Here is a 27,232-nt window from a genome sequence, read left to right as displayed (position 1 = left end):
GTTGCTTCTACTGCCTGTGAAAGTTTCTCTTCCAAATGTTCTACTGGGCGTGACCAGTGGCCACTCCCTTCCCTGTGGTTCTGGGCCGATTCAGTCTTTCTTAGACTCCTACACTTCAAGAGTGGAAGGGGCCTTAGGTTGCCACCCACTCCCGTGGTTGGGGTTTTCTGCCTGTTACTTCTTCCATCGGAGCTGCTCACTTTGTTTATATACTGAGCTTCCATTGGAGGCTGCAATCACAAAAGGGGTTTTGTGGTTTTTCAAAAATTTGAAAATAAGAACATAAAAACATTGGAAAATGACTTATGAGGTTCAGCCCACCTGTTTTACAGAGTGACAGACTGAAATTCTCCAAGGAGAAAGCACTTGCCTAGGACACTTAGTAGCAGAACAAGCCTGTGTTTTGTTGTTTCCCTCTCTTTTTAGCCCTCTTTTGGGGGTGTATCTGGGGTCCTAGTCTTCTTTCTAGAACCACACACTTAACACAGTGTCGCCTCAGGCCTTGTTTTCTTCTCGAGATCTTTCTCATGTCATTATGTGTCTGATACTGTTACTTTGTAAAAGTTCTTGTGTCAGAGAAGATACATCCTTATTGTAAAAACAAAGAAAAAGAAAGGTACAGAAGTGAAAGTCCTTCCTCCCGCTCCAGGGATAACTTAACAGTTTGGTGTATATCTTTCCCACCCATCTTCTATATATTTATAAATATATAGGCATGCATGTAATATACATGTTCTTCATTTTTTTTAAAAGCCCAGGTGAAAATCACATAACATAAAATTAACCACTTTAAGGGACACAATTCAATGGTATCTAGTCCATTTAGTACAGGTTGTGTGGCCCTTGGCTCTGTCCAGTTCAGAACATTTTCATCATCACCAAAGGAGTGCTCATACCTTTTTTTTTTTTTTTAATTTATTTGGCTCCGGGGTCTTAGTTGCAGCATGTGGGATCTAGTTCCCTGACTAGGGATCGAACCTGAGACCCCTGCATCTCCAGAGCATGGAGTCTTAGCCGCTGGACAACCAGGGAAGTCCTTTGGGTTATTTTCCAATTAGTTGAATTCTCCAGCTATGATTGTGGATTTATCTTTTTTTTTTTTCATTTCTGTCAATTTTAGCTTCATCTAGTTTGAAGCTCAGTTATTGGATGTATGTGTGTTTAAGACTATTGAATGTTCATGACAAATTGACCTTTTATCGTCATGGAGGATCTTTATCTCTAATAATATTCCTGTCTGGAAGTCCATGTTGTCTGGTATTAACGGAACCACTCTAACTTTCTTGATATTAGTATGAGTGTGGTATCTTTTCCCCGATCATTTTATACTTGTCAACTTGGTAGGAACTGTTTATCTGTGTCTTTTTATTTAAAGTGTTTCTTATAAATATCCTATTTCAAATCTTGCATTTTTATCCAATCTGACAATCTCTACTTTTTAATTGTAAGCATATAGACCTTCTAACATTTAAAATAATTAATCGCATGATTGAGTGTAAGTCTGCGATCTTGCCACTTATTTTGTGTTTCTACCATTTGTTCTTGTTGTTTTTTAATGTTTTTTTTTATTTTTATTTTTGGCTGTGCTGGGTCTTCGTTGCTGCGTGGGTTTTTCTCTAGTTGCAGCGAGCAGGGGCTCACTCTCTAGTTGCGATTCGTGAGCTTCTCGTTGTGGTGGCTTCTTGTTGCTGAGCACAGGCTCTAGGTCTTGTGGGCTTCAGGAGTTGTGGCTTTTGGGCTCTAGAGCACGGGCTCAATATTTGTGGCGCGCGGGCTTAGTTGCCCTGCGGCATGTGGAATCTTCCCGGATCAGGGATCGACCTCCTGTCTCCTACATCGGGAGGTGGATTCTTTCGCGCTGAGCCACCTGGGAAGTCCCTCTACTATTTTTCTGAATTCTTTCGTCTTTTCTTGCCTCCTTTTGGATTTGTTGAGTATATTAAGTTCAAAGAAATTAACAAAAATGTTTGCAAAACCTTATCTTTTCCCTCTCCCCTCTCTAAGTTTCTCTTCCAAAAACCTGTCGTCTTTTCTCTTTTGCTGGCAAGTTGCCCCTGCCTGTGAGGCTTCCCTCTGCATCGCTAATCCTTGCGTGCTTTTTTGGCTGTCTCATCTGTGCTGGGTGGTGATAATCAATGATGCTATCAGCTGCCCCAGCTACAGAGCCCCATGGCTGGTGTTGCTAACACATTCCAGCGGCCCAGGGTTCAGAAAATCAGCACATTCCAGCTCCTGTCTCCTCCTGCCTCCTCTGTCCCCCGGGAAGAGGTGTGACAGACAGGAGCAGGTCCGCAGGACATGGAGGCTGCGGTCCTCCCTGTTCCTCCCTGCCCTCCTCTTCCCCGGCCCTCCAGCGCCAAGTGAAAGTGCCCACCCACCCCAGGGCCCAGCTGCCCCGGGTACCAGCTTCCCCCCAGGCCAGCTGCCTTGCTTCCGCTGGCCAGCCCCCACTCCTGACTTGCCCTCCTGCACCCACAGAGGAAGCCAGACTGGCCACACAGTGAGTTGAAGCCTTAAGTACCCACCAGGGGCTGCTCTGCTCAGGCCACAGAGTCCTGTGTGGTGCTTCTTTGATTTTGTTCTTTTTTTTTTTTCTTTAAAGGGCAGGAGCGATGCCGGTTTGGGAGGGGTGGTGGTAATTAGATCTCAGTAGAGGGAGATTTCCTGGGATGGAGGAGGAGGAAGGGCTGGGGCCCTGCTGCTTGTGCAGGCCACCCTCCCACCCCCCATTGTGCTTGGCAGTGGGGGGCGGGTCGTGAGTGCTCACTGAAGCCAGGAGTGGCATGGACTGTGGGGGTGAGCAGGTCTTGGTGATGGACGGGCTTGGCATGGCTCTGCTGGAGGCAAGGAGGTAAAGATGGATGGAGACAGCCTGCCTGCCCTCGATAAACTGGTAAACTGTCACAGACTGGTGGGACCTAGGCACTCCGGCCGGCAGTTTCTGCCAGTTTGCTCCCGTAGGGGATATGCACGGTGCTTTGGGAACTCAAAGGAGAGGAGCTTGGAATTCTATGCCGGAGATGTAGTCATGGAGGGCTTCTTGGAGGAAATGGTACCCTAAACTGACTCTTTGATGTGGTTTATTTATTTACTTATTTTATATTTCTTAAATTATTTCATCATTCTCATTGCTGTTTTTATTTTTTGGCTGTGCCATGTGGCATGTGGGATCTTAGTTCCCTGACCAGAGATCGAACTTGGTGCCCCCTGCACTGGAAGCACAGAGTCCTAACCATTGGGCCATCGGGGAAGTCCCTAATGTGTGTGTTTTAACTGGAGTCTTGACTTTTAGAAAAGCCCCCCACTTTCATCGTGTATATAAATCACAAGGATTTCTACAGTAAGATATGGGAATCTCTTACAGAGTGCTGTAAGACTTGTACCTTGTGGGGTATCCATCCCCGAATAAGTGTTGTTTTCTCTCTTTCAACAGCGTCACCCATGAAGTGCATGTTTGACTTTCTTTTTTAACGTTCCCTATGAAAACGACAGACTACCTTAATTTATGTGTGCTTCTTCATTGTAAATAGGCTTGCTTCCTTCCTGGATATTTTTGTGCCTCCTTGTTCTACTCATTAACTACTTTTGAAGTTTTAATCTATATTATTTCTACTTTGTTTTGTGTACAAGGGGGAAAATGAAAAAGCTGGAATCCCCTCACCCTCCAAAATGCTTTTTTTCCACACTAAGATTTGGGAAGCTCTTACAAAAGAGGCACCCACCCCACCCCCCACTCTCCAGAATAAAAACCATGCATTCCTTTTTGTTTAGGTAGGCAGGGCGGATCCTCTTTATCCTCGGGTTGCAGAAGAGGAAACTGAAGTCTTGAGGAGTCTCTGGGGATTTATCATGGTAAAGAAGACAGGAGGGTGGTCTAGGCGGCTGGTGCTGTGAATGCAAAGGCCCAGAGGGAGGAGGCTTTGTGTGTGTGATGATGAATTCATGGGCTCTGCTTTGGCACCGTGTGGCATCCCAGTTGGATCTTACAGGGTCATCAAACTCAGCCTTGAGCCACGAGGCCACCACTGACAGCCACTAACCTTTGGTTCCTCGGTGGAATGGCAGTCGGAGTGGGACCGGCCTCTGGAACACCCAGTCAGGTGTAGAGCCTCTGTTGGGGCAAATTCTTTCCCGGCTCAGCCAGGGTGGAGCCCAGGGCCTGTTTTGAAGGGCTTTTCCACAAGAGCGTGGGGCCTGAGATTTCAGTGTCCCGGGCCTGCTGGCCCCAGCGGTGAGCCCATGTGCTTGTGTGACAGGAAGGACCTGGTTCCTGTGATAACACGCCGGATCTGGCCCCTCTTCCGGAGGGGAGCCATTGAGGGGATGGAGCTGGCTCTTATTTGGATCCCAGGGCTGGACTTGGGCCCTGGGGAGCAGGGCAAGGGAGGGCTGAGCACCCCGAGAATTCCCCAAGCTGGCTGCAGGCAGTGCACAGCCTCCCCACACCCAGCCAGAGCGCACAGGCGTGGTGGTTCCCAAAGCTCTGCTTCCTGGGCCCCGGAGAGATTCAGAGGCAGCTTGGCCAGGGGAAAAGAGAGACCTCAGGCTTGTAGCCCCGTGGCTCTGCCTGTCCTAGGTCGTCACCTGCCCCCGTCACCCTGACCCTCCCATGTGCCTTCCTCCCCGCAGCCCTGCCCCTCCTCCCACCTGCCCTGTCTCATCTGGTGGATGGCCCGTCCGCCTGCCGGAAACAAACGTGGGAGGCATCCTGTTCTCTTTCCTCACACCCGTTCAGTTACCAGGTCGCCTGGATTTCGCCTAGTTTTATTTAGAGCATTGAGGCTCCCCGGCCGCCTCGGGCGCGCCCCACCTCCCTCGGGGCTCCCCTGCACATGCTGATGCACCAACACGAGCCTGGTCCTGTCGCTCCCCCTGCCCTGCCGTCTGCCCCGGTAGGTCCAGACTCCACAGCACCTCCCGCTCCCCTCTTTCCCCAAGCTGGGACTTGTGCTCTGAGGTCCGGCCCTCTCTGTCTGCCTGGCTGCGTCTCACCTCTGCCTCTGTTCCACCCTGGGCCTGGGAAGGAAAAATCCCTGCTCTTTCCCCTTGGCCCCGATTATGCCGGTCTCCCACTCAGCGCTCTGTGGGAACAGACACTATCATGTTTTGGCTGTGCTGCCCAGCGTGCAGAACCTTAGCTTCCCGACCAGGGATCGAACCTGCGCCCCCTGTAGTGGAAGCACGGAGTTTTAACCGCTGGACCACCAGGGAAATCCCCAGACACTGTACTTCTGTCATCTTTGTGCCCAGCGTGGTGTTTCTAGACACTTGTCAGGGCCACCAGAGGTGAAGGTGAGGCGGCTCCCGGGGAGAGGGATGGAAGGCCAGGGGGAGGCGAGTTCTGGGGAACCCCCCTCCCACCCTTGTGATATTAGAGGCTGTTTTCAGACCCAGTCTACAGATGTGGGACTGAGCTCAAAGAGGTGCAGTCCCAGCAAGTGACAGAGCCAGGACTTACGACTGAAGTTGTTCAGCTACAAAACTCAAACTGCATTCTTGCGGCAAACTCACGTACTTGCTGAGGCCGGTGGGTGTTATGAGTGAGTGGAGCAGGCCCAAAAGGAAGGGTGCTGGATTTCAAGGGACAGCCAGTGGTGGCCCTCCAGGAACACAGACGTGAACTGCTAGCTCTTGTGACTTCTCCTGGGAAGCCAGACATTTTGGCTTTTGGGTGAAACCTCTCAGTTTCTTAAGGCTAACTCAGATTTCTTTCAAAAGCACAAACAGGGACTTCCCTGGCGGTCCGGTGTTTGGGGCTTTGTGTTTCCACCGCAGGCAACACGGGTTCAGTCCATGCTCAGAGCACCAAGATCCCACAGTGAAAGGAGAAAAAGCACAAAAAAGCACAAACAAGCACAAACACATCCAGGGCCCTGTGTGGCCGGCTGGGGCCTTCATGCCTCGGGCCAGTGGTCTCTGCCATGTTCTCTGTTGCCTCATTGAACCTGTGCCCACCTTCCTCTGGTCCTGCTGCCTCTAGAGTTTTCTCCAGAAGGAGAAGAATCAGAGTTCCTGACTTAAAAGAGCTGTTGCAAGATTATCTGGGCCAACCCTTAGCCATTTATGATTCCTGTCTCACCAAAAAGGTGGGTAGGTGCAGACAAGTAAGGCCCTGTGAAATCAGAGTCTGTGCTCCCTGGCCGGAGCCGCTGGGCTCAGCCCTGCTGCCTCACCCCCAGCAGCCGTGGGCACCTCCTCCCATCTGCCACTGTCTGCCACCACACTTGCCGGTGGCGCTCAGGAGGGCACCGGCCCTGGGATCTTGCCTCAGAGGACCCGGATGTTGGGCGAGGGTGCCAGGGCTGTGCTCTGAGCCTGACTCTTGAAGTTTGTGTCTTCCACGTGGAAACAGGCGTCCTTGTTCACAGCCAGTGACAGCTGACTCCTCTCATCCCAGCTCCTGTCTCAGCTGGATGTGGGGTGGGACAGTGGAGTGAGGTCAGGCACCCCTTCCATTTACACGCAACCCCCCACCCCACCCCGATTTCCTGCCAGGGAGGGTTTCCAAAGAGGAAGACGTCACAGTTCAGGGTACAGAAGGAGGGGTGGATGCGGACAGAGTCGCGCTGCTTTTTTGTGTGTGTGTGTAATTTTTCTTTTTTTATTGAGGTATGGTTGCTTTATAGCGTTTCAGGTGTATAGCAGAGTGACTTAGTTATATATTCTTTTTCAGATTCATTTCCATTATATGTTATTACAAGATACTGAACACAGTTCCCCTGTAGCATACAGCGTGTGCTCAGTGGGTCAGTCGTGTCCGTTTCTTTGCGACTCCATGGACTGTAGGCCGCCAGGCTCCTGTGTCCATGGGATTTCCCAGGCAAGAGTAATGGAGTGGGTTGCCATTCCCTTCTCGAGGGGGTCCTTTTTAATCCCTTTTATATTATAGCGGTGTGGATCTGTTCACCCCAGACTTATCCCTCCCCCGCTTTCTTCTCTGGTAACCATGTGGAGGCCCGTGTTTTAGAAAAGGAGAAACAGGCGGTGTTAAAGAGGGCAGGAGCGGCTGTGCTTGATCAGCGCGCCGCCTTCCTGGGTGACCACTTCCTTTCTGGACGCAGTGGCAGGCAGGAGGAGAGGCAGCAGCCCCAGCGGGCAGTTCTGTCCAGATCGAAGGTTGCCTGGTTAACCACAGGGCTCCCCAGTTTCCCGTGCAGCTGTTCAGGGCCAGGGGCACAGCAGTTCTTGTCCTGTGCATTCTCGGCAAGTTTAGACCAGCCTTGTCCAGGGCAGCTGTGTGCGGCCAACGCCGCCCCCCAACACACACACACACACAGACACACGTGGTGCACAGCACCCCGCTGGGCTGAGTGCACAATGTGAGATCCCGTGGTCCTGGCTTGGGCTGTCCCCTGCTCCACCGTGGGTGGCCCTTCTCCTTGGCCCCCTCAGAATAAGAAAGCGTTCTCTGCAAACCACAGAACCTAGCATCCTATGGAATGAATGATAGAAATGGTCTCCCTGAACTATCACCCCCAAAAGAGACAGTCTCTAACTTCCAAACAAAATTCTGGAATACTGTGGTATGAGGACATTTGGGGCCTTCCTGTGTGATGTTTCGGGGCATTACAGTTGGCGCCTGCTCTTGTCACCTGTCCTGGCTCTGCTGGGTTGGGTTCCCAGAGCCCCAGATGTCTCCTCTACTAAAATCCAAACCAGGGCTGAGATGGATCCTCTTCTGATGTCACCAGCTGGGCGTGATGGAGGGAGGCCAGCCTCGCCAAGCCAAGCAGAGCCCTGGGACCCTGTCTGTTTCATGGTCTCCGGGGCACAGACGTCCCTGATCAATTCTCCCGTGAGACCTGTTATCTGCTTGGCTCCCTGCCTCCGCTCTGGGGTTTCTTGCTGGCGGTCTACAGGGTCTTCCCCTCTCCATCCTCCTCCTCTGTTCCTTGATGCCCCTACATGTGAGCCCTTCCAGCGAGACTGACAGGCCACAGGGGTCCCTCCCTCCCTGAGAAGGACCCTCAGCAAAGTCTCTCCCTCCTTTTTCACTCTCGCAGTTTCGCAGTGTGACTCTGGCTAGCCAACGCTGTGAGGACCGCGGCCTCCATCCGCTCCCTCCCCATCCAGGAAGAGGCTGGTTTCCCAGCGCAGAGAGTGGGCAAGGATCTGGGCTTCCAGGGAAATCTGCCCTGTCCTCCTTGGGGCGGTGGTTGAAGGCATCTCTCCTCTGTACATCAGCGATGCTGGAGGGACTGGGACAAGATCGGGGGCCCCTCCCTTCCTAGGGAGGAGCCAACACGCACTCAGCTGGCCCGAGAATTTTGTCTTGCCCCAAACCAAGTAGATGGCTTTCAAACTGGTGAGACTGGGAAAACCAGGGCTGGATGGCATAGAGACTTCTAGGGAAACGAAAGTGTCATTGAGGTCACGTGGGGGCCAGTTGGCCCTGGCTCGCTCTTGGCCCATCTGCCCCTTCGTCTTTGCTCTTGACTTTCTCAGAGAGTGGTTCCAACTGTGCTCTGCAGCGTCACACCCTCCAGATGACACTCATGGCAGATAAGGATCAGGAGCTGCCCATCCTTCTTCCGGAGGGTGCTGCCTGGGGTTCTGAGCCCCTCCCAGCCCTTTCTCGCCCTCAAGAAATCGTGTTGGGACACACGTGGGTGGGGCCAAAGTTGGCGAACCCGCTGCCATTGTATTCTCAAAAAGTAACAGCAAAGAAAGTAGCAAGTGTCCGCCATCTGTGGTCCTGAGCTGCAGACAGGTGGTGGCACGCCTCAGGCTGATCGATCCCACATCACGTGCGAGAGTCTTTGTCCGTCTTTTAGCTGGCTGTTTGGTGCCTTCAGAGGAGCCCTGCCTGCCTGCCTGTCTCCCGATGATTCTCCTGCTTCCTCTCCCTGCTTCTGGTGGAGGCTGGGGAGCCTCTGAGCTCTCTGAGCCCCGGGCCCCTCCCTCTGTCCAGATGAGAAAAGGGTGGAGGTCAGCGCCTGCCCCCGGGGTAGCCCCATCTTGGGTCATGATGTTCTGTTCCAGTGGGCTAGTGGGTATGGCACGGTGGTGGTGGTGGGGGGAACGCTCTTGCAAATAGACATCCCCCAAGCCCCCAGACAGCAAGTTAGAACAGGGAGCTCCCTGTGCCACACCGAGGAGGGAGAGACAAGAAGGGAGGCCCAGAGCACGGGCTCCCAGCAGCGGTGAGGGTGGAGGGGCACCTCAGTGGCCAGGCTTCTTGGATGGCTTCAAGGGCACTGGAGATGGGGTCTTCGGAGAGTGGTGACAGGCAGAAGGAGGGACAGCTGCCTGCGCTGTTCCCCTCACAGTGGGGTGTTATGGAAAGCCTGAGGGTGAGCTCTGTGGCCAGGCAGAGCTGTCCCCGTGGGGGTGGCGACTCTGCCAGGCCGCCGGGTGCACTCCTCAGATGTCTCCGAGCCTCCTTGTCCCATTCCGTAAAATGGGGGCAGCGCCCTCTGCCCGTGTCTGGGGGCGTGCCCCCCCCGTCCCCATCTGAGTTTCCTTCAGGTCACGCAGCCCTGGCTTTGGGTCCCCTCGGGGCACTTGGCAGGGCTTTGAGCCTCGGTGGCAGGGGAAGGGGCCGCCCTGCCCTGGGCTCCTCCAGTTGTCCCAGTTCCAGGTTCAAAGTCACAGGGCCTTCAGCCGGCAGCGGCCTGGGGGTGGGGCTGCGAAGCTTTGAAGCTTCTCCACCGGGGCCTCTGTCCTCACCCGGGAGTGAGTCGGAGGCTCCTGGGCTCAGCTGATGTTCTCCGAGGAAGACTTGGAATGAACCCGAGGCACGGAGGGATGAGGTCAGTGGTTTTGCTCGGCAAGGAGGCCCGAGTCAGTGACAGACCTGTCACAGCTCCCGGGATTCCTGGCCGCAGTACCCGGCTCCCCCTCGTTCTCAGGGCGGGGCCGCGGGTTTCTTTCCTGAGTCTCCTCCTGTCCCAGCTCCCAGCGGGACACCCAGGAGGTTGTCCCCCTGCGGTGGCTTTCGTATACTCATTGATTTCATTGATTCCTTACCCTGCACTTTGTGAGGTGTCTGAGCAACTAAAACCCAAAATTGCCACTGGGAGCAGGCTGAGAGCACTGTGGATTTGAACGTGCCCCTCTGCTGCCCCTCTGTACTTGGAGGCCCGCTCTGTCCACTGAGCCACGCTGCCATGTGGACTGGGATGCCAGGAGGGGGCTTCAGAGAGCTGTGTGGTCAGCAGCCCTGCTCCCAGCACCCTGTGGGCAGCCACGTCTATGGTTTGGACAGGATGACTCCGCGGGCTGCTTAAATGTCTCCTGAGCCCTCACCACAAGCACGTGCAGAAGGGCGCTTTGACACCTCAGTTTTTAATCTCATGGTTCATTGGCATCGGACTCCATAAAAGTAGCCTTTCTAGCAGTTTAATTTATATTTTGATCACACAGGGTCTTCATTGCTGTGTGCACAGGCTTTCTCTGGTTGCGTGAGCGGGGGCAGCCCTTGGTTGCGGCGCGTGGGCTGCTTGTGGCGGTGGCATCTCTCGTTGCGGAGCACGGGCTCTGGGGGCATGGGCTTCAGCAGTTGCAGCATGTGGGCTCAGTAACCGTGCCATGAGGGCTTAGTTGCTCCAAGGCACGTGGAATCTTCTCGGCCCGGGGGTTGAACCCATGTCCTCTGCATCAGCAGGCGGATTCCTGTCCACTGTACAGTAGCCCTTTAATTCAAGGCAGTCGTCTCAGTTTCTTGCTCCTGAGTCAGTTTGATCCTGAGAGGGTGTTCTGGGTTTACCCCCAGCTGACTCCTGTGCCTCTGGCCTCCACGTGCCCCCTGGGGGTATGGACATCCCTGTGGGTGGTGGGGGTGGGGGTATATGTTCAGTATTGTGAATAAAGGCACACAGATGGGGAGAGGGACGAGGGGGCCCAGTTTGGCTGCAGAGGCAGGTGGCGGTGAGCAGGCCGAGGAGGAGGTAAAGGCTGATCGGGACTGTATTCTAAGAGGCTCAAGGCCAGAATGCCAGCCCTGGGGGTTCCGATCTCACCCCGCAGGCAGAGAGGGTCGTCAGTGGCTGGGCATCGTGAGTCCCCCTTGCTTGACACACACTCAGTCACCACCCGAGAGGCTCACGAAGGGCCTCGTGCTGTGGATCTGCGGCGCAGAAAGGAGGTTCCTGCCCTCAGAGGGCGAGCTGTCTAGTGGATGCACACGCAAGGGTGGGATTATCAAGAAGTTCATGTGCTGGCCTCTTCTGCAAGGGTTAGAGTCGGGGAATGCAGGGCAGGGGGCTGCCGGCGAGTTCGAGAAGGGGCTGAGGATGGATTCGGTTGCCAGTCTTAAGTGATTGGCTTCCTGTGATAAAAAGAAAGGGAGGCAAGTAAAGGGAAGAGGGGGGCTTCCTTAGTGGTCCAGTGGTTAAGAATCTGCATTCCAATACAGGAGGCGTGGGTTCTATCCCTGGTCAGGGAACTACTATCCTACATGCCCTGAGTTGCAGCCAAAAAGTGGGAAAAAGAAAGGGGAGAGGCCCAATGAAGGAAGAACTGATGGTGCTTGATAGTGACATGTGGGGAGCTGGGAAAGGACCCCCAGGCTATCACAGGTGCTACGGAAGAACAGGGAAAGGCTGGGAAGTGGCCCAGCTTCCAGAGATGGGGAAGCAGGAACCTGTGCTTCCCCATGAGCCACCGTGAGCCGGTTTGTCAGTCAGAACTTGACTCGCTAGAGTGGGTAACTAGTGCTACGAAATCCACAAACATCGGGAAAAGACTGCAGCTCGTTCCTGGAACACAGGCAAACTTTTGAACTTTCTGTTTGGGTCTCTGTAGGGCGGATGACTCACTGCAGAGCCCCTCCTAAGCTCTGTTGATGATCAGCAGGGGTGGGAGGCCCCCGGAGCCGCCCTGCTCTGCAGCAGCCCGACTTGCCTTGAAGAGCCCAGATTGCAGGCGTGGATGGCCTGTGAAATAGCTCAGAAAAACCCCGGCCTCTGAGCTTCCAGGGTCCGAGGCTGTCTGTTTCACTAGTTGTGTGTAAATCCACATGTCACCCTTTGAAGAAACCGCAGGGTGGGCCTGGAGTTGGACCCTAGATGTGACTTTAGAAAAGTCCAGAGTCCCCGGGTCACCTGAGGCGGTGGATGAAATCTGACCAATGAAATTCGTCCACGGGGTTGGGCCCCTCTGGAGGAGGGCGGGGCCAGCTGATGCTGGACCCAGAGATGAGTTATTTACAACAGGAACGAGACTTGGCCGTCCGGGCAGCCTGGACCTGCTGCTGTGCCCGTTGTGGGTGGTGGAGATGTGCAGTGTATACCTGGGGGGCCTCGCCACCTGTTGCTACTCAGCCTGCTGGAGCCCCCTCAGAGGGCCGGGTCCCGGGGGTGGGGCGCCCTGCTTGGGTGCCTGGTGCAGACGGGGCCTGGCTCGGTTGGCTTCTGCCCGGAGCTTGGGGTGGCCCCTGGGCGGCCTTTGCGCCTTTATTCTCTCGTGTCCCTGATTACCTGTGCTCTGTGAGCTTGGGCGCCACCCAGGCACCCAGTCGAGAGTCAGCCTGCCTGCCAGCGCACTGGTTATATCAGTCCCTGCAAGGAAGGGCAGGTGGGAAATTGTCCTCCGAGGCAGGTGGGAAGCCCAGGGAAGAGCCGCCTTCTCCACAGGGCCGCCTCCCACCTCTCCCACCTCTCGGGGCAGCAGCCTGGAAGACTCTGGCCTACTCCCCTGGTTTCCTGTGTGTCACCCCCAGCCCGCCCTTCCTTCAGGGCCGAGAGGAAAATGCCAGTTCCTGTTGAGTGAGGCATGAGTCAGCGGAGGGGAGGGGTAGCTGAGTCTTCATAACCTCCAGGCACAGCTATTAAATATTTAAATGACACTCCAGTATTGATCGTTTCTCCTCCTGGCCCCTTAGGGAGCACAGTTTCCCTGTCTGGGATTCAGATAATAGCAGTATCTTGGATTTAGACAAACTCCGAAGAGCTCCAGGAAAGTTCTCTATATAAATCTCACCCGAGATTATATCGTCTCCTCCTCCTCGGAGCTTGCAACCTGGCGTGGGAGCCAATTGGGTCTGCTTATTTTAGGCACCTGGCAGGCTGGGCCCACTGCTTTCTCTGGCTCACGGCTCCTTCTCCATCTTCTTCCTCCTCACTGTCCCGTGTCTTTCAACCCTTCATGCTAGCTGCCGGGGATAGGGCACCCAGAGCTTAATTTCTTGGAGAGGAGACGTCGGTTGACAAGAAGCCAGAACCCAGATCGGCAGGGGAAGGCGCCTCCGAGACCGAGTTCCTAGTCAGGTCCTAGCCCAGGCTTGCCGGGGCTGGGTGGTGCAGAGTGGACCTGGTTGAAATGGTCAGACTGGCCCTTCCTAGTCCCAGATCTGCCTGTCCTCACAGGACAGTTATCAGGATAAATATACCCAGCTCCCCATTCCTGGGGAGTTACTCAGCAAGCAAAAGTGTCCCGCCACCATGGATTAGATTACCTCTGCCCCTACTGCTCATGTGCTCAGGGCTGGGGGAAGGGAGGGGAGACCCGCCCTCCCGCCGCTAGCCTTCCTAATCTGGAAGTCTCAGCAGAGGGGGCCGAGAGATGAGACCATCCCCACGGAGGGGAGCTGGCCCTGTTGTTCATGCGCCCCTTTCCTTAAGCAGGGCCGAGCCCCACTCCCTGCTTGCATCCTGAGCTTGGGCAGCTTCTTCTCAGACCCTCGAGGTGACCGAGGCTGCCCTGGTGGTCAGCAGGGCGGAAACCTCTCGCCCGGCGTTCTGAGCCCAGCAGGGTGGGCAGGCCAGAAGGCCGGGCCTCTTCAGGTCTAGCGGGGAAGGGACTTGCTGTCTGTGTGAGAGGCTGGGTCTCACCATAAATGGCGGGGAGGGACGGCTGGCCCTGGGCCACTGGGACGGCCTGTACTGGAGCTCTCAGGGCAGGATCCGCTCCACCCTCCCTCGGCTTCTCAGCTTCTAAGGAGACACCTGCCTGGGCCGTGGAAGCTGAGTTAAAGTGGCCTGCAGAAAGAAGGTGGGTGAGCCCAGTCTTGGAAAGATCTTGTTCCTGTTGAGAATACAAGGCACGTCAAGGTGGGGTCTTTCTGGTGGCTAAAGGACCCCAGCTCTTTTAAGTCGGCCTAGTGTTGGTGGGTGGGGCCTAGCTAGGGGGTGGCCTGTGAACTCTCGGATGTGATGATGCTCCCATGAACCTGCCCCAATACGGAGACCCGCTGGGGTGGCTTCTCCCGTGTGACTTTGTTTCCCTCCCCCCCCCAAGCGGTGCCCCTCAACTGCAGATCCGAGACTGCAGCACCCTTGGCCTTCAGGAGTGGGCCAGGGTGGGAAGCACTTTTCTCCTTCCTATCCTGGCCTAACCATCCCTGTGGGCGGGAACCGAGAGTGTGTGTGTGTATCCGCCCACCCGTCTGCCCATCCAGAGACTGTGCTAAAGCGGGCACTTTGTATCCACTCCTGTAGTCCTTATTCCTGTGAGTCAGATGGTGAAATTCCCATTGGACAGACAAGAAAACGGAGGCACAGGAGCAGTTAAGCAGCTTGGCCTGGCCGAGCAACTCGGCCATGGAGCAGAGTCTGTGTGACTCAGAACCATCCCCTGTGTGAATTCTAACATCTAGAGTCCTCAGAGCCTAGGACTGGGGGGAATGACATTGTGCTGGGCTCCCCCCACCCTGCCTCCACCCCCCGCCCCCACCTTGAGGGATCACGGCTGGCCTTTTATCTCACTCTCTCTGGCGTCCGGCCAGCTCTAGGCCTCTGATCTTGATAGTCGTTATCACATTCTAAGAAGTGGCCAGGCTTGGGTAGGAGGAAGGCAGGCTTGCGAAAGAGGCCTGGCTTGTCTTTAGACTCCAGCTGGGGGTGGAGGTGGTTAATGGCTTCTCTTTAACTTCTTATTGAGTCAGCCCAGGCCCTAGGAGCTGCAGCCTGGGGGAGAGATCCCCTATGTTGGGGGCATCAGGGGGTCCTCCCACCCCAGAGTCCCCCTCCCGTCATCCCCACGTGTCTGAGCTGGTTTGGGAATGTGAGTGGCCCTGGAATGCAGGCAGACCGGACCTTGGGTCTCCTCCCTCCCGGGGCAGAGAGGCTGGACACCTGAATGTTAACCCCCTCAGGGCGGCAGACCTAGCGGCTCCCACTCTGTCCTGAGGATTGTGCTCAGCGGATGGTTACTGCAGCCAGCTGGGAGAAGGGCCTGTCACCTTGGCCTGGCTCTGGTGCACTGTGCCCACCCAGATACCTCCCTACCCCTGGGCAGCTCTCAGCCGAAGCCACCACCTCTCTGAACTGCTGCTTAGGTGCAGCCACCGGACTCTGGAAGCCAGGGCTAGTGCCTGTCTCTCTCGGGTTCCCGCGGGCTCTTGTGGCACTTTTGAGTCTCGCCTCCAAGTGATATATGTGCTTGCAGACTTGGCACCCGGGCCCTGTTGTGCTCTTCCTTGCAGCCTGCTCCGTCCTTCCAGCTTAGTTAGGCCTTTCTGGCACTGAAACTTCCCCGGTGTGCCCGCCTGTGGCCAGTCAGGGGCTCCGGGGTCTTCCCCGGGCTCTAAAATTCCGTGATTGCAGCGCTGCATAGCAGCAGCAGCATAGCAGCAGCAGCAGCATAGCGTTGGTTACTCCCTGCCGTGGAGAGCCAACGGGCGAATAGCGCCCCCTGGTGGCAGTAGAGGACGGTGCCCACACTTCTGCCGCCAGGCGCCGCTGGCTGGCCTTTGCCTCTGGTGGGCTGGAGATTTAGCGTTAACACCCTCCACCCACAGTGTGAAAAGGAGAGACTCAGAGACCTTGTACACCTGTACCCAGAGACCCTCTCCTTGGATGGAAGTGCCAGAGCCTGCATCAGCTGATCCTCGAGGCAAAGCGCCTGCAGAATCTGGGGTGGTTTCCTCCAGAAGGGGACTGGAAAGCCCCAGAGAGATCTCCTTCCCCAGGGTGACCGGGGCCCTCCTGGTGGCTCTGACTTGTCCCAGAGTGCTCAGGCCTGGACCCAGAAGCTTAGTGGAGTTTGAGGCCTTCCTAGGCCTGAACTGCTTCAGATGCTGCCTCTGTGTGGATGAAAGGCAGCCTGCGAACACATGGGAGGGAGGGTGTCTTCTTGGACACCCTCTCCGGGGCATATGTTAAGCAGTCTCTGAGCCTGCCCCTAGGGGATCCAGAGCTGGTGCCAGGCAGTAACTCTAGCTGAAAACTGGGGACCCCCCCAGCTCAGACACCTTGGGGCGCTGCCTGAAGGCGGACTCCCTTGTCCCGTCCTCCACCTGCCTCCTGTTTATTCAGGCAAGGGAGGAGTTTGCTGAGCCTGCAAGAAGACTTTGGCCCGGCACCCTTGTGCAGCCTCAGGGGAGATAGCAGCCCCAGAAACAAAGTAGAGGCCAGCGAGTACCCCCCACGCCTCCTATGTTCCCTGATCCTCCTTGAGGTGCCTGTGGGGGGTTTGGTGGAATCGGTAGCCAGACGCGTCCCTGGACAATGATGGGGCCCTTCTCTCTGACATCCAGACGTTTCACTTTGAGTGTTACTTTATTACTTTGCTCTTCTCTCTTCAAGGTCGCCCTTTTCTTGTCCTGCCCAGATCCTACCCAGAGAGGACTTAGGAGGAGGAGTCAGCACTTGGCACCCTCACCTGGCCTCCTTGGAGGAAAATCTTTTTTTTTTCTCCTGAATTTCTGAAGCAGATGACACGTGATGTTTGCAGCCCCCTCCCATGTCCTGTATCATCTGCTCTCCCTTGTAAACCTCGAACCAGTGCTGTCAGGTGGGGGCCAGGCGATCTGCGCTGTGGCCATGGGCAGGGTGGACAGAGGCGCTGGGACTGACCTCAGGTCTGGCTCGACTCCACAGCGTTTGCTCTTCTCCATCCCCTGGGACTGCACCTTCCAGCCCACAGAGGTAGCTGCGTTGAAAAGAGCCTGTTTAAATCATAAACCAATCAGCCAGACTTGGAGTCAGCTCATGAACGAGGCGGGGGAAGGCGTTTGGTGCAGGGGTGGCAGTGTCCCTAGCTCAAAAGCTTTGACAGGGAAGGTTCACCATCTGTCTTTGATTGAGTGGAGCCTGAGAGACCGCGTTCAGATCCGAGCGGCGTCCCTTCGGTCAGCTCAGACGGCGCGGGCGCGTGCCTCTAGCTCTCTGAGCCTGTTTTGCCATCCGCACTAGTGGTGTTGTAAGGAGTGGAAGCGGTGACCCAGATGGCCCTCCTAGCGTGCGGCGGGCCTTCAAGCATGGCAGCTGCTCCCGTTACCCTTACTGGACTTGCACTTGTTGCCAGCTCTGGGGGGCTGGCTCTGTCTGTGGTGGAGAAGGAGGACCCCCATCCCCCTGCTGGCTTGGGCCGCGAGGAAGCCAGGGACGCCTTATGGAGCCAAGGCAGCAGGTGTGGCCGTGGAGAGGTCACTGGGATTGGCCCTGGAGGCTAGTTCCTTTTCCTCTGTTACCTAGACACACACTGACTCCTTCTAGTTCCGGTTGCTACAGACAGGAAGTCAGATGTCTTCCAAAGGACCTGGAGGGGGAGGGGGACCTGCAGGACCTGACCTTCCTTGGAACAAGCTTCCGATCAGCGGGGCTAGGAGCCTGGGGTAGGTGGGGCCAGGCCAGCCTTGGGTGTTGGAGATCAGGGCAGGCAGCTGGGAGGTGGTGTGGGCCCGCAGCCCCGGGCCCTGGGTGAGGCTTTTCTTCCTTCTCACTGCCTCTGAGCAGGGGTAGGGTTTGGAGACTGGGTCACCAGGAAGGACCAGCCTGGCAGCCCTGGAGCTTGGGCCCCGTCATTCAGGAAGCTGCGCCGTATAAACCCGGCATCGTCTTGTGATCACTGCGGCCTCTTGCGGGGCAGATTTTTGGTTTTTTTGGGGGGCCTCCGAGGAGTTATTCCTGTGACGCACTGGACTTTGTTATGGTGGCAGCGGTGGGCGGGGGGGGGGGCAGTCCTATCACCTCTTGAAGTTGGTTTCCCGTCTGTAAAGGGAGGGTGGGAATTCCAGCCTTGTTACGAGGGTTAACGGAGACCATGGATGCAGTGTGCTGAGCACCAGGCCTGTTACTAGTAAAGGGCCGTGAGCCGGCCATTGCTTTCCGAGGAGGGTTATCACCAGGCCCCGACCCCAGTGGGTCAGCACTGGGGTGAGAGTGAGCTGGTTGGTGAGCACAGGGCAGGGCATGAATAAGGGCATGGCATGTTGGGCCAGGCTGGGGCAGTGAGGGTCTCAGGAGGGGAGGGTCAGCAATTCCTGCCCCCACCCCCTCCCCCAGCTGTACCTTTCTTGTCTGAGGACTGGGGAGATGCAGAGCCCCCCCAGTTGGTTGCCTGGTGCCTGGGTAATGGAAGCTCACACTCAAGGCCGATCCAGCTCCCTAGCTGCTGTTTAAAGCAGAGTAGTGGGGCCCTGGAGCCTCTGGGGCCAGGCTGCCTGCCAGGCTTCAGCAGAAACAGCCTACAGAGCAGTCCTGCCTGCCCCTCTGCCGAGGGGGTAGGGAGCGGCATGCCAGCCTTGTCCCAGCCCCCACCTCCCTGGTAGCCCCAAGACTCGGGAGGAGCTTGGAGCCCGAAGTTCGGCTTCTACCTGGTCAGTAAGGCAGGTACCACCCCTCCAGCCTGTGGGCTGAGCTAGCTGAAGCTCCTGGGCATTAAGTGCGGACCTGGCCCCTCCCCGTGACGTGGGGCCCCTCCCACCTGGTCTGTCTGCCTTGCCCTGCGGAGTCAGGCAGGCATTTCTGACTCCCAGCCAGCCAGCCGCACAGCCCTGTCGGGGAGGGAGCGCTGGTGCCCAGCTCCCAGAGGTAGGAGAGCCCCGGGGGGCGGCCCCGGAGCCCCCAGAGCGCCTCCTCCTTGGCCAGGAGCCGAGCTCTGGGCGCTGACCTAGCCAGGCTGGTCTGGGCTAGCACCTTCCTGCCCTGGGGCTGGTCTTTTCTCCCATGGGTGGGGCCAGCGCTCAGAAGTTACTCGTTAACTCTCGGGTGCAGGCCCGGAGGGTGCTGGCCCTGGAGGCTGAGTTCCCAGGACCCCTCTCCCTCACCCACTCCCCACCCGCTCTCTGCAGACGCCCTGCTGGCGGACCTGGAGTCCACAACCTCTCACATCTCCAAGCGGCCCGTATTCTTGTCTGAGGAGACCCCCTACTCCTACCCGACTGGGAACCACACGTACCAGGAGATCGCAGTGCCTCCCGTCCCACCGCCCCCATCCAGCGAGGCCCTCAACGGCACGGTTCTCGACCCCTTAGACCCCTGGCCACCCAGCACCTCCCGATTCACCCACCAGCAGGTAAGGTGGGGGATGGGGAGGGCTCAGAAGTCAGCTTCGGGGCCAGTGGAGCGGGTCTGGCAGGGGCTCCGGGAGCCCAGGAAGTTGAGGGGGGGGTGCGCGGCAGAGGCAGGAAGTGTCTGGCCCTCCCCACCCAATGCCACGTGAAGGGACAGTGACCAAGTGTTAATCACCTGTCTCCTGGCCAGAGTGTGGAAACTCCCTGGTGAGGCTGGCCGTGAGCGGGAGGCTCCTGGGGGTGATTTGGGCTGTTCCTTCTCCACCCACCCTGCCCCCCGGGGAGGCCCTGAGCACCGTCCTCCCCACAGCCTCAGTCCTCATCCCCCGTGTACGGCTCCAGTGCCAAGACTTCCAGTGCCTCCAACCCCCAGGACGGCGGCGGGCTCCCGTGTCCCCGAGCCGGCGAGGAAGACCACGTGTACAGGTGCCAGCCCCTCCCCCTGCTCGTGGATTCCACACACGCTGGGCTGAGTCAGCCGAGCCTGGGCCAGGGCGCTGGAGGGGGGTGGGGGTTCCTCCTTGGGTCCTCGGGTTATTGTGGAAGGCCTGGTGTGGCCTTATCTGCCGTCCCCATGCAGCCACTGGGCTGGGTGTCACACTGCCCTGCATGGAGGAAGTTTCAGGAACTGAAGCAACGCTTCCTTCCTCCTCTTGCCACATCCCTTCCCCACGTTCCGTCCTTGGGCTGCTGGAGACGTCGGATTCCCCGCACCTCCCCCACCTGGTTCTCCTGGAGGATTTGGGGAGCTTCTCTCACCGCAGCCTTCCCTTTACTTCTTGAAGTTTCCCCAACAAGCAGAAGTCAGCCGAGCCTTCACCCACCGTCATGAGCTCCTCCTTGGGCAGCAACCTCTCCGAGCTCGACCGCCTGCTGCTGGAGCTGAACGCCGTGCAGCATAACCCCCCGGGTTTCCCTGCAGGTAGGACTGGGCCGGGGGTCCCCCCCACCAACCCTGCTCCAAGTGCCACTGGTGGTCTCGGGTCCCCGCGGGGCTCAGGGCTGAGCGGCTCTTCTCTTTCCTTCTCCCAAGATGAGGCCAACTCCAGCCCACCGCTGCCAGGGGCACTGAGCACCCACTACGGCGTCCCAGAGAATAACAGCCTGCTGGGGGGCAAAGCTGGACCGCTGACCAAAGAGAAGCCCAAGCGGAACGGTGGCCGGGGCCTGGAGGACTTGCGGCCCAGCGTGGAGAACCTCTTGGATGAGCTGGAGAGCTCTGTGCCCAGTCCCGTGTGAGTCTCCACGGGGCTTTCCCGGGCCAGGGAGGGTCTCGGTCTCGACCAGCCCATCCTGTGCTCATCCTTGGTGTCACCCCTGCCCCCTGAAGTCCCTGCTGTTTGCCGGGCCCTGCACCAGGCTCTGGGGGACGGCAGTGAGTCACGTGGATACAGGCCGGCCTTTAGCGAGCCACCGTCCCTCAGGGAAGACAGATGCTGGGCGTGCCGGGGGCACCCCAGCCCAGTGGCTATCAGTGCAGGCTTTTTATTTGTTTCTAGCTACACGCATGGCTTGTGGGATCTTAGTTCCCAGACCAGGGCTGGAACCCATGGCAGTCCCCCAGCGTAGGCTTCGGAGCCATGCAATCGGGGCCACATCTTGGCTCTGCACTTACAGAGTGTCATCTTTCAAGCCTTCATTTTCCCATCTGTATAAGGGAATAAGGGGAAGTGAGGTTGTGGGGATGAGACCACACACCTCAGTGGGCTGAGACCTGATAAGACCCTTAGAACACGTGTACCAAGTCCACGTGATAAGCACCTCCCCAGGGTCAGCTTTTCTCGGTGTTTCCGCGTGGCTGGAACAGCCTCACATGTGCGTCTAGTGTCGTGCAGGCCACACAGGATGCCAGGGCTTGTTGTACAGGCAGGCTTGAGCTTGGGCTTCTGGGAAAGGTGCCCTGTGAGCTGTCTTCTCCTCTCCCTCTTAAGCTCAGCTTGGTGCTCTGTCCCCCTGGCGGACAGCAGCCCCCCCGCTCCCACCAGTGACGTATCCCCAGGAGAGACTGGGAGCTGGTGGGCTTCCCTGGGGTTGGGTGGTGGCGGGACGCTGGTGTTGGAGCTGAAGTGTTGATCCTCCCCTGGGGAAGGGAGGGCCATGCTGGGGGCACTCGGGCTGGCCCTAGGGGTCCCCGCTGATGCTTCCTTGCCTGCCCGCAGCCCCGCCATCACTGTGAACCAGGGCGAGATGAGCAGTCCCCAGCGAGTCACCTCCAGCCAGCAGCAGACGCGCATCTCAGCCTCCTCTGCCACCAGGGAGCTGGACGAGCTGATGGCCTCACTGTCGGATTTTAAGGTGTCCTGAGGTCCCCCCTCTCTCCCCTGCCCTGCCTGCTCAGAAGCCCCCAGTTTTCCCCTCCCATACCCCAGCGTGAGTGGCTGGGACTTAGCTGCTCAGGGTTTGGGTGCCTTGCCCCGAGCCTGGGACGCAGCCCGTGAAGGCTGGGGACGTGCTCAGCGGGACATTCCTTCCTGCCTGGGTGCTCCCGGCTCCCCGCCACCCAGGCAAGGATCAGGAGGCTGGGACAAAGGGCCCAGTGTTGGTGGCTGCACTTGGTGGGGGAGGGCGGGCTCTGCTGGGCCGGGTGGGATCCTCTGCCTGGAGGTCATTTGTCCCGGAGCCCCATCTCCCACACTGGCTGGCTGTCCCCAGTGTGTCCTCTTTCTTTTCTGCCTCTGGCTCCTTTGCCAGCCTCCTGCCAGCCTCCATGGGCCTTTGAGGCCCACAGGCTCTTGTCCGGGAAGCCTCATCTATCAGGCTCTTGGGCCATACCTGCCAGAGGTGCCCTGTCCCCTGCCCACCGCCTGCTTGTGTAGAGGAGGCAGTGCCTCGGTGGGTCCTGATAGTGACTGAACTCCAGTTCCCGACCATTACTGACTCCACCCTTCCCGGGGTTGGGGAAGCCTGGTTAGGGAACTGGAGGAGGGGCACCAGCTCTGAGCCCCAGGGGCACCTTCGGGCCTCTGAGGCTTCATCTAGGGCGGGGCAGCGGCCTGCGCGTGTGAGCCTCCTGAGTGGCCACCGTCAGGAGCGTGTACACCGGACTCAGGCGGCCAGTGCCCTTTGCACTTTGTCGCTTTCAAACCCCCTTGAGACCCCCTTGAGAAGCTGTGCTGGTTCTCATTGCGCTCCAGGAGCGAGGTTTCAGGGGGATATAGGAGAGCTGGGATCATCAGGGAGAGACAGAGCCGGGAGCTGCCTGCGGCTGCCTGTCTCCTGATCATGCCTGGGCTGACCTCCCCCTGGTCCAACCCACCTTAATCTCTTCTCTCTCATCCCTACTTGGACAAGAAGCCCCACAGGCGTGGGTCAGAGGCTGCTTTCCGCTGCCTGGGTTGTTTTTTTTTGTTTGTTTTCAAAAAAAGACAAAAGTCTTTATTTGGCTATGCCGGATCCCAGGTACAACATGTGGGATCTGGCTCCCCGACCAGGAGTTGGATCCGGGCTCCCTGGATGGGGAACATGGATGGGAGCCAGGGAGGTGGAGCCCAGGAAAACCCTTCTGGGGGCTGAGGAATCTTCTTCCAGAGCCAGTTGCTCTGCTTCAGCTTTGCTGCCATCTTGGTCTGGTCAGCACAGACAGCCTGGTCAGCGCAGATGGTCTGGTCAGTGTGGCCGGGGGCTGTCGGCGCAGATGGTCTGGTCAGCGCCATCTTGGTCTGGTCAGCATAGCCAAGGGCTGTCAGAGCCCTGAGGCCCGGCCTGCCCCCCAGTGCACGCCCCTCCTCACCTCTCCCGTCTCTCTCCTCCCCTCTGTCTCTTGTCTTTCTCCTCCTCCAGACCAGCTCTTCCTCTCCTGTGGCCTTGAGCTCCTCAGGGCTGCCGCCTGGCTCAGCTCCATCCCCACACCACAGCCTCCCCACTCCACCTCCTCCTGGGCCCTCTGGAGGCCTGCCACCCCCTCGGAAGCCCTCCCCTCAAGGCCACAGCCACACCCTGGGCGTCCTCTGCGCGGAGGACAACGTGGCCCCCGGCCAGCTCGATTTGGCTGGCTTTGGGGTGATGCCTGACACCCCCAACTCAAGGTTTCCCTCCACAGAGGGTTGGCCAGGGCCGCTGGGTGTAGAGAGCCAGGCTAGCGTTTGGAGGGATCCACCAGACCTGGTCGGGGAGCTCTGCAGGGCGCCTCCCGGCCACACTCTACCCTACACTGGGGGCACAGGTCCCCAGGAGCCTGGGGGCCCCCAAGCACCGTCGGCCAACGCTTTGCGCCCAGAAGAGGCGGTGGCTGCCACTTGGCAGGGGCCTTGGGCTCTGGGGGCGCTGAGGCCTGAGCCCCCGCAGGGAGCTGCGCCCAGCTTCCAGGAGGTCACTGAGCCGGCCGTCGTGGTCGTGGACCGTCAGGCCGTCTTCCCGGATACCTGGAGCCTCATGAAGGAACGTGGATGGCAGGAGAGGGCAAGGCCAGAGCCAGGGCCGCCAGAGAGTGGCCGCCGCACCCCCGTTGAGGATGAGCAGCTAGGTGGAGAGACACCCTCGGTGGGCGGCCTGGTCAGGCCAGCCCAGGGACCCGAGACCCCCAGGAAGCCAGAGGGCGCCACTGAAGCCGCCACCGAGGCCAGGACGGACCGGCCAGAACTCCCGCGGGCTGTGGCCGTGGACACGCCCAGCACCACGGAGAGGATTTCCACATCTAGCCAGGCAGGCGCACGCTCGCCCTGCTCGGCATGGCCCCGCCTGGCTGACTGCATGCGGCCTCCCTGTCTGCGCATGTCTGCTTGGGCGGCCGGTTGCAAGAGGCTGTGGCCTGAGACCCCAATGGCCAGCGCTGCGCAGTGGGCTCCGTGGGGCTGGCGGAGCTCCATGGGTCCCGGAATCTCCTAGTGACAGCCAGCCTCTTGCCCGATGAAGGCTTTTTCCTTTAAATGAGCTTCGCCTGACATCCTGATGGGATGTGTGTGGAATGGTTGAAAGCATGGGCTTTGGAACCAGCAAGAAGTGAATGAATACAAACCACACCTCCAACACGTGCGCCCCGTGTGACCTTGGGCAACCCCCCCGACCACCAGCCTCAGTCTTCTCATCTTTAAGATAAGGGAAAATAGACCATTTCCCCCAAGGCTGTCCAAAGGATTAAATCAAACAATGCCTGGAAAGTGCTTCGGAAGAGCACAGCACGCCATCCCCAGTGAGCTGTGCCTGACGTCATGTTATCTGCTTGATTGAAATTTTTAGGCCCTTTTCAAAAGCGACAACAGAATGAAACCAAACTGCTAGAAACAAGTAGGTTATAATCCTACTTATATAAACAAGGAAAAAAACACAACTGGTTAAAGGATATACTGGAAGAAAAGACTGGTTTTTTTGTTTCTATTAAGAAACAAAAAAAAAAGGAAAACTCTCAAGCTCGTTCGAGAATGTCCAGTTAGATTCTTTCACATCATTCTTGTAATAACTCCTTAAAGCAGTTGAAAAAAAAATACCATTACCCCATTTCAAGTATGGAGAAGCTGAGGCCCTGGAAGTTCAGGGTCTTACCCAAGGTCAGGGCCCCCTGCCTCTGCCCTAGCTCTGCTTGGCTCATCTCTGATGGTTGGGTTCTTCTGCCCTCCCCTCCTGGGCACCCCCCGACCCCCCACCCCCGAGTGTGGACTGAGCCGCCTCCGCTGAGCCCAGAGTGGCCTGTGACAGCGTGCCTCCCCACTAGATCCGCTCGGTGATCAGGAGGAGCCGGGAGACTGGCCACGCTCACCCCATGTCCCGGGAGCCCTCCCCTCGCCGCCGGCTGGACCCCGCCACCCTAAGCAGGACCCCGTCCCAGGAGCGGCTCATCGCCGAGCTGCAGGGTCGGCTGGGCATCCGGCCGGAGGCAGAGGAGGCCGCGGGGGCCGCAGGGGCCTCCACCGAGGACTGGCTGACCGAGGGCGTCGTCATCACCGTGCAGCCGCGTGGGAGGCGGGCTGGGGGGCAGCTGGTGGAGAAGGTAGTGAGCAGATGCCCCCGGGCTGGGCCGGGGCGAGAGGGCCTCCGATTCTTGCCCAGCCCTGGCCAGAGGGCAGGTGGGGTGGGGTGGGTGAGGGGGGCCGTCCTGCATCCTCGCGAGGCCTGCCTCACCCCTGATGCCAAGAGTGAGGGCCCCGGGAGCCCCCGCCCGCCGAGCTGCCATCTCCTCCACCGTCACCGTGCTCACCTCTGTCCCTCTTCTCTCCCTCCCAGGTCGTCTTCCCTCCTGGCTCTCCTCTTCCCCTGCGGAGAACCTTCTCTGTTCTGCCTTCTCCTCTTCCTCCTCCCAGCCCTCTGCTCCAGCACCGCAAAGACGCCTCCTCGGCCAGCAGCTCTCCTCCCCTTCCCAGCCTGCCCCCCACCTGCGGCCCCTCCGGGGTCCAGAGCACTGGGACAGGGCCGCGGAGAGTCAGTGTGCAGGGCCCTGCCCCTCACGCGGCTGCAGCCTGCTCCGTGAGGTCCATAGGCTGCCAGACCGACGAGGATCCGCTCTTCCCCCCGATGCAGGCAGGCCTCCTGGGGGCCCGGCCCCACCTGTGGCTGTCCTTATGCTCCAGCGGCATCCCCACTCTGCACACACACACACACACAGAAACACACACACATACACACAGCCCTCTGTCTGTCCATCCATAAGATATCATGTCCATCCTTGCACTTGGCCTTGTGCCTTCATCCACAAGGTACCTGCGAAGTACCACAGCCCTTCCTTGGACTTGGCCTTGACCCTGGACCCTCGCTTTACCCGATGTCCACGCTCGCTCCCTCCCCTGAGGTGTCAGCCACCCCTTGGTCCCTCCCCAGGCTCCCTCTGAGGACTCTGTCCTCGGAAGGAAAACCAAGCAGGCCTGGTACCTGGCAAGGCCCCCTGGCTCTCTGAGCCATCACCTCTGCCCCCTCAGTCCGCGCCTTTGGCGGGCTTACCTCTCTCTTCCTCTTCATCTCTCCCTGGGCCCGTCTCTCTCGTGGTGGTTTTCCCGTAGACTTTTTCTCCTGATTTTCGTTACTGCCAGTAAGGGGGAAAAAAATCCATTCTCTTATCTCATTCTGAAGTCCCTGTTGTGACATGGTCTAGTGAAAAGTTCTCTTATTCCTTTTTCCTTAAAAAAAATGAAAGCAATCCTTCTTCTCGTTTCCTCCCCTAAGATCCAGGGCCTGGAACAGAGAGCGGATGGTGAGCTGCGCCGGGAGGCTGGCTGGCCTCTGAACAGCAGGCAGAGCGGCCCCGAAGGGCAGGACATGGGAGGGGTCAGTGCCGAGGCTGGGGCTGCAGGTCCTGCTTGCGGTGTGTTCTGGGGCCTGGTCAGGCACCGTGAGCCCCTGGGACCCCCACATGCGTTGTAGAGACTGTTCCCACCTGAGGGCTTCCAAGGCCCCTGGAGGGGCTACACTTCTGCCTCAATCTGTCTGTCCAGGAGGGAGAGACACCGTAGTGTGGCAGCAAGTCCCCGCCCCCAAGGCCCAGGTGTCCTGACCTGCCCTCTTTCCCTGTCTCTGCAGTTCATGGCCCAGGGGAAGACGGGGAGCAGCTCTCCCCCAGGGGGCCCCCCAAAGCCCGGAAGCCAGCTGGACAGCATGCTGGGGAGCCTGCAGTCGGACCTGAACAAACTGGGGGTCGCCACGGTCGCCAAGGGGGTCTGTGGGGCCTGCAAAAAGCCGATCGCGGGGCAGGTGATGAGGAGGGGTGAGGCGGGGCCGGCGGGCGCGGGAGGCAGGGTGCCCGGCGGGGGCAGGGCTGGGTCCTGATCGGCATCCCCCTCCTCCGTCAGGTGGTGACAGCCATGGGGAAGACGTGGCACCCCGAGCACTTCGTCTGCACCCACTGCCAGGAGGAGATCGGCTCCCGGAACTTCTTCGAGCGGGATGGACAGCCCTACTGTGAAAAGGACTATCACAACCTCTTCTCTCCGCGCTGCTACTACTGCAATGGGCCCATTCTGGATGTGAGTGCCCAGGGGCCAGGCGAGGCCCAGAAAGGTCACGCGCAGGCCCAAGCACACACAGCCAGGAACCTGGGATTCACCCTCTAGCCTGCAGCGCGGCCCGTCCTAACACCCATCATGCAGCCAGCCCCCACTTCCTTCTGCCGAGGATAGGTGGAGCGGAGTGCAG

The 27,232-nt window shown here is 58.2% G+C and overlaps 1 protein-coding gene across 3 annotated transcripts in view; it reads left to right on the top strand.

The window, feature by feature from the left end:
- Nucleotides 1-27,232, top strand: part of PXN (paxillin) — a 42,807-nt gene that overhangs the window by 11,763 nt on the left and 3,812 nt on the right. The window contains exons 2-12 of one of the 3 annotated variants that reach the window (XM_068990063.1): nucleotides 18,956-19,179; nucleotides 19,488-19,603; nucleotides 19,963-20,099; nucleotides 20,211-20,412; nucleotides 21,337-21,474; nucleotides 22,963-23,818; nucleotides 24,825-25,100; nucleotides 25,334-25,627; nucleotides 26,267-26,368; nucleotides 26,621-26,791; nucleotides 26,890-27,063. In XM_068990063.1, the coding sequence (XP_068846164.1) occupies nucleotides 18,956-19,179; nucleotides 19,488-19,603; nucleotides 19,963-20,099; nucleotides 20,211-20,412; nucleotides 21,337-21,474; nucleotides 22,963-23,818; nucleotides 24,825-25,100; nucleotides 25,334-25,627; nucleotides 26,267-26,368; nucleotides 26,621-26,791; nucleotides 26,890-27,063 (2,690 nt within the window). Of the gene's footprint in view, nucleotides 1-18,955; nucleotides 19,180-19,487; nucleotides 19,604-19,962; nucleotides 20,100-20,210; nucleotides 20,413-21,336; nucleotides 21,475-22,962; nucleotides 23,819-24,824; nucleotides 25,101-25,333; nucleotides 25,628-26,266; nucleotides 26,369-26,620; nucleotides 26,792-26,889; nucleotides 27,064-27,232 lie in introns of those variants that run through there. The other 2 variants (XM_068990064.1, XM_068990065.1) reach the window with 2 other exon arrangements.

The sequence above is a fragment of the Capricornis sumatraensis genome, chromosome 17 (assembly GCF_032405125.1).
Source record: "Capricornis sumatraensis isolate serow.1 chromosome 17, serow.2, whole genome shotgun sequence".
NCBI classification, from domain to species: domain Eukaryota; kingdom Metazoa; phylum Chordata; class Mammalia; order Artiodactyla; family Bovidae; genus Capricornis; species Capricornis sumatraensis.
The sequence above is the reverse complement of the archived record's forward strand: the minus strand, read 5'-3'. Positions and strand labels throughout refer to the sequence as shown.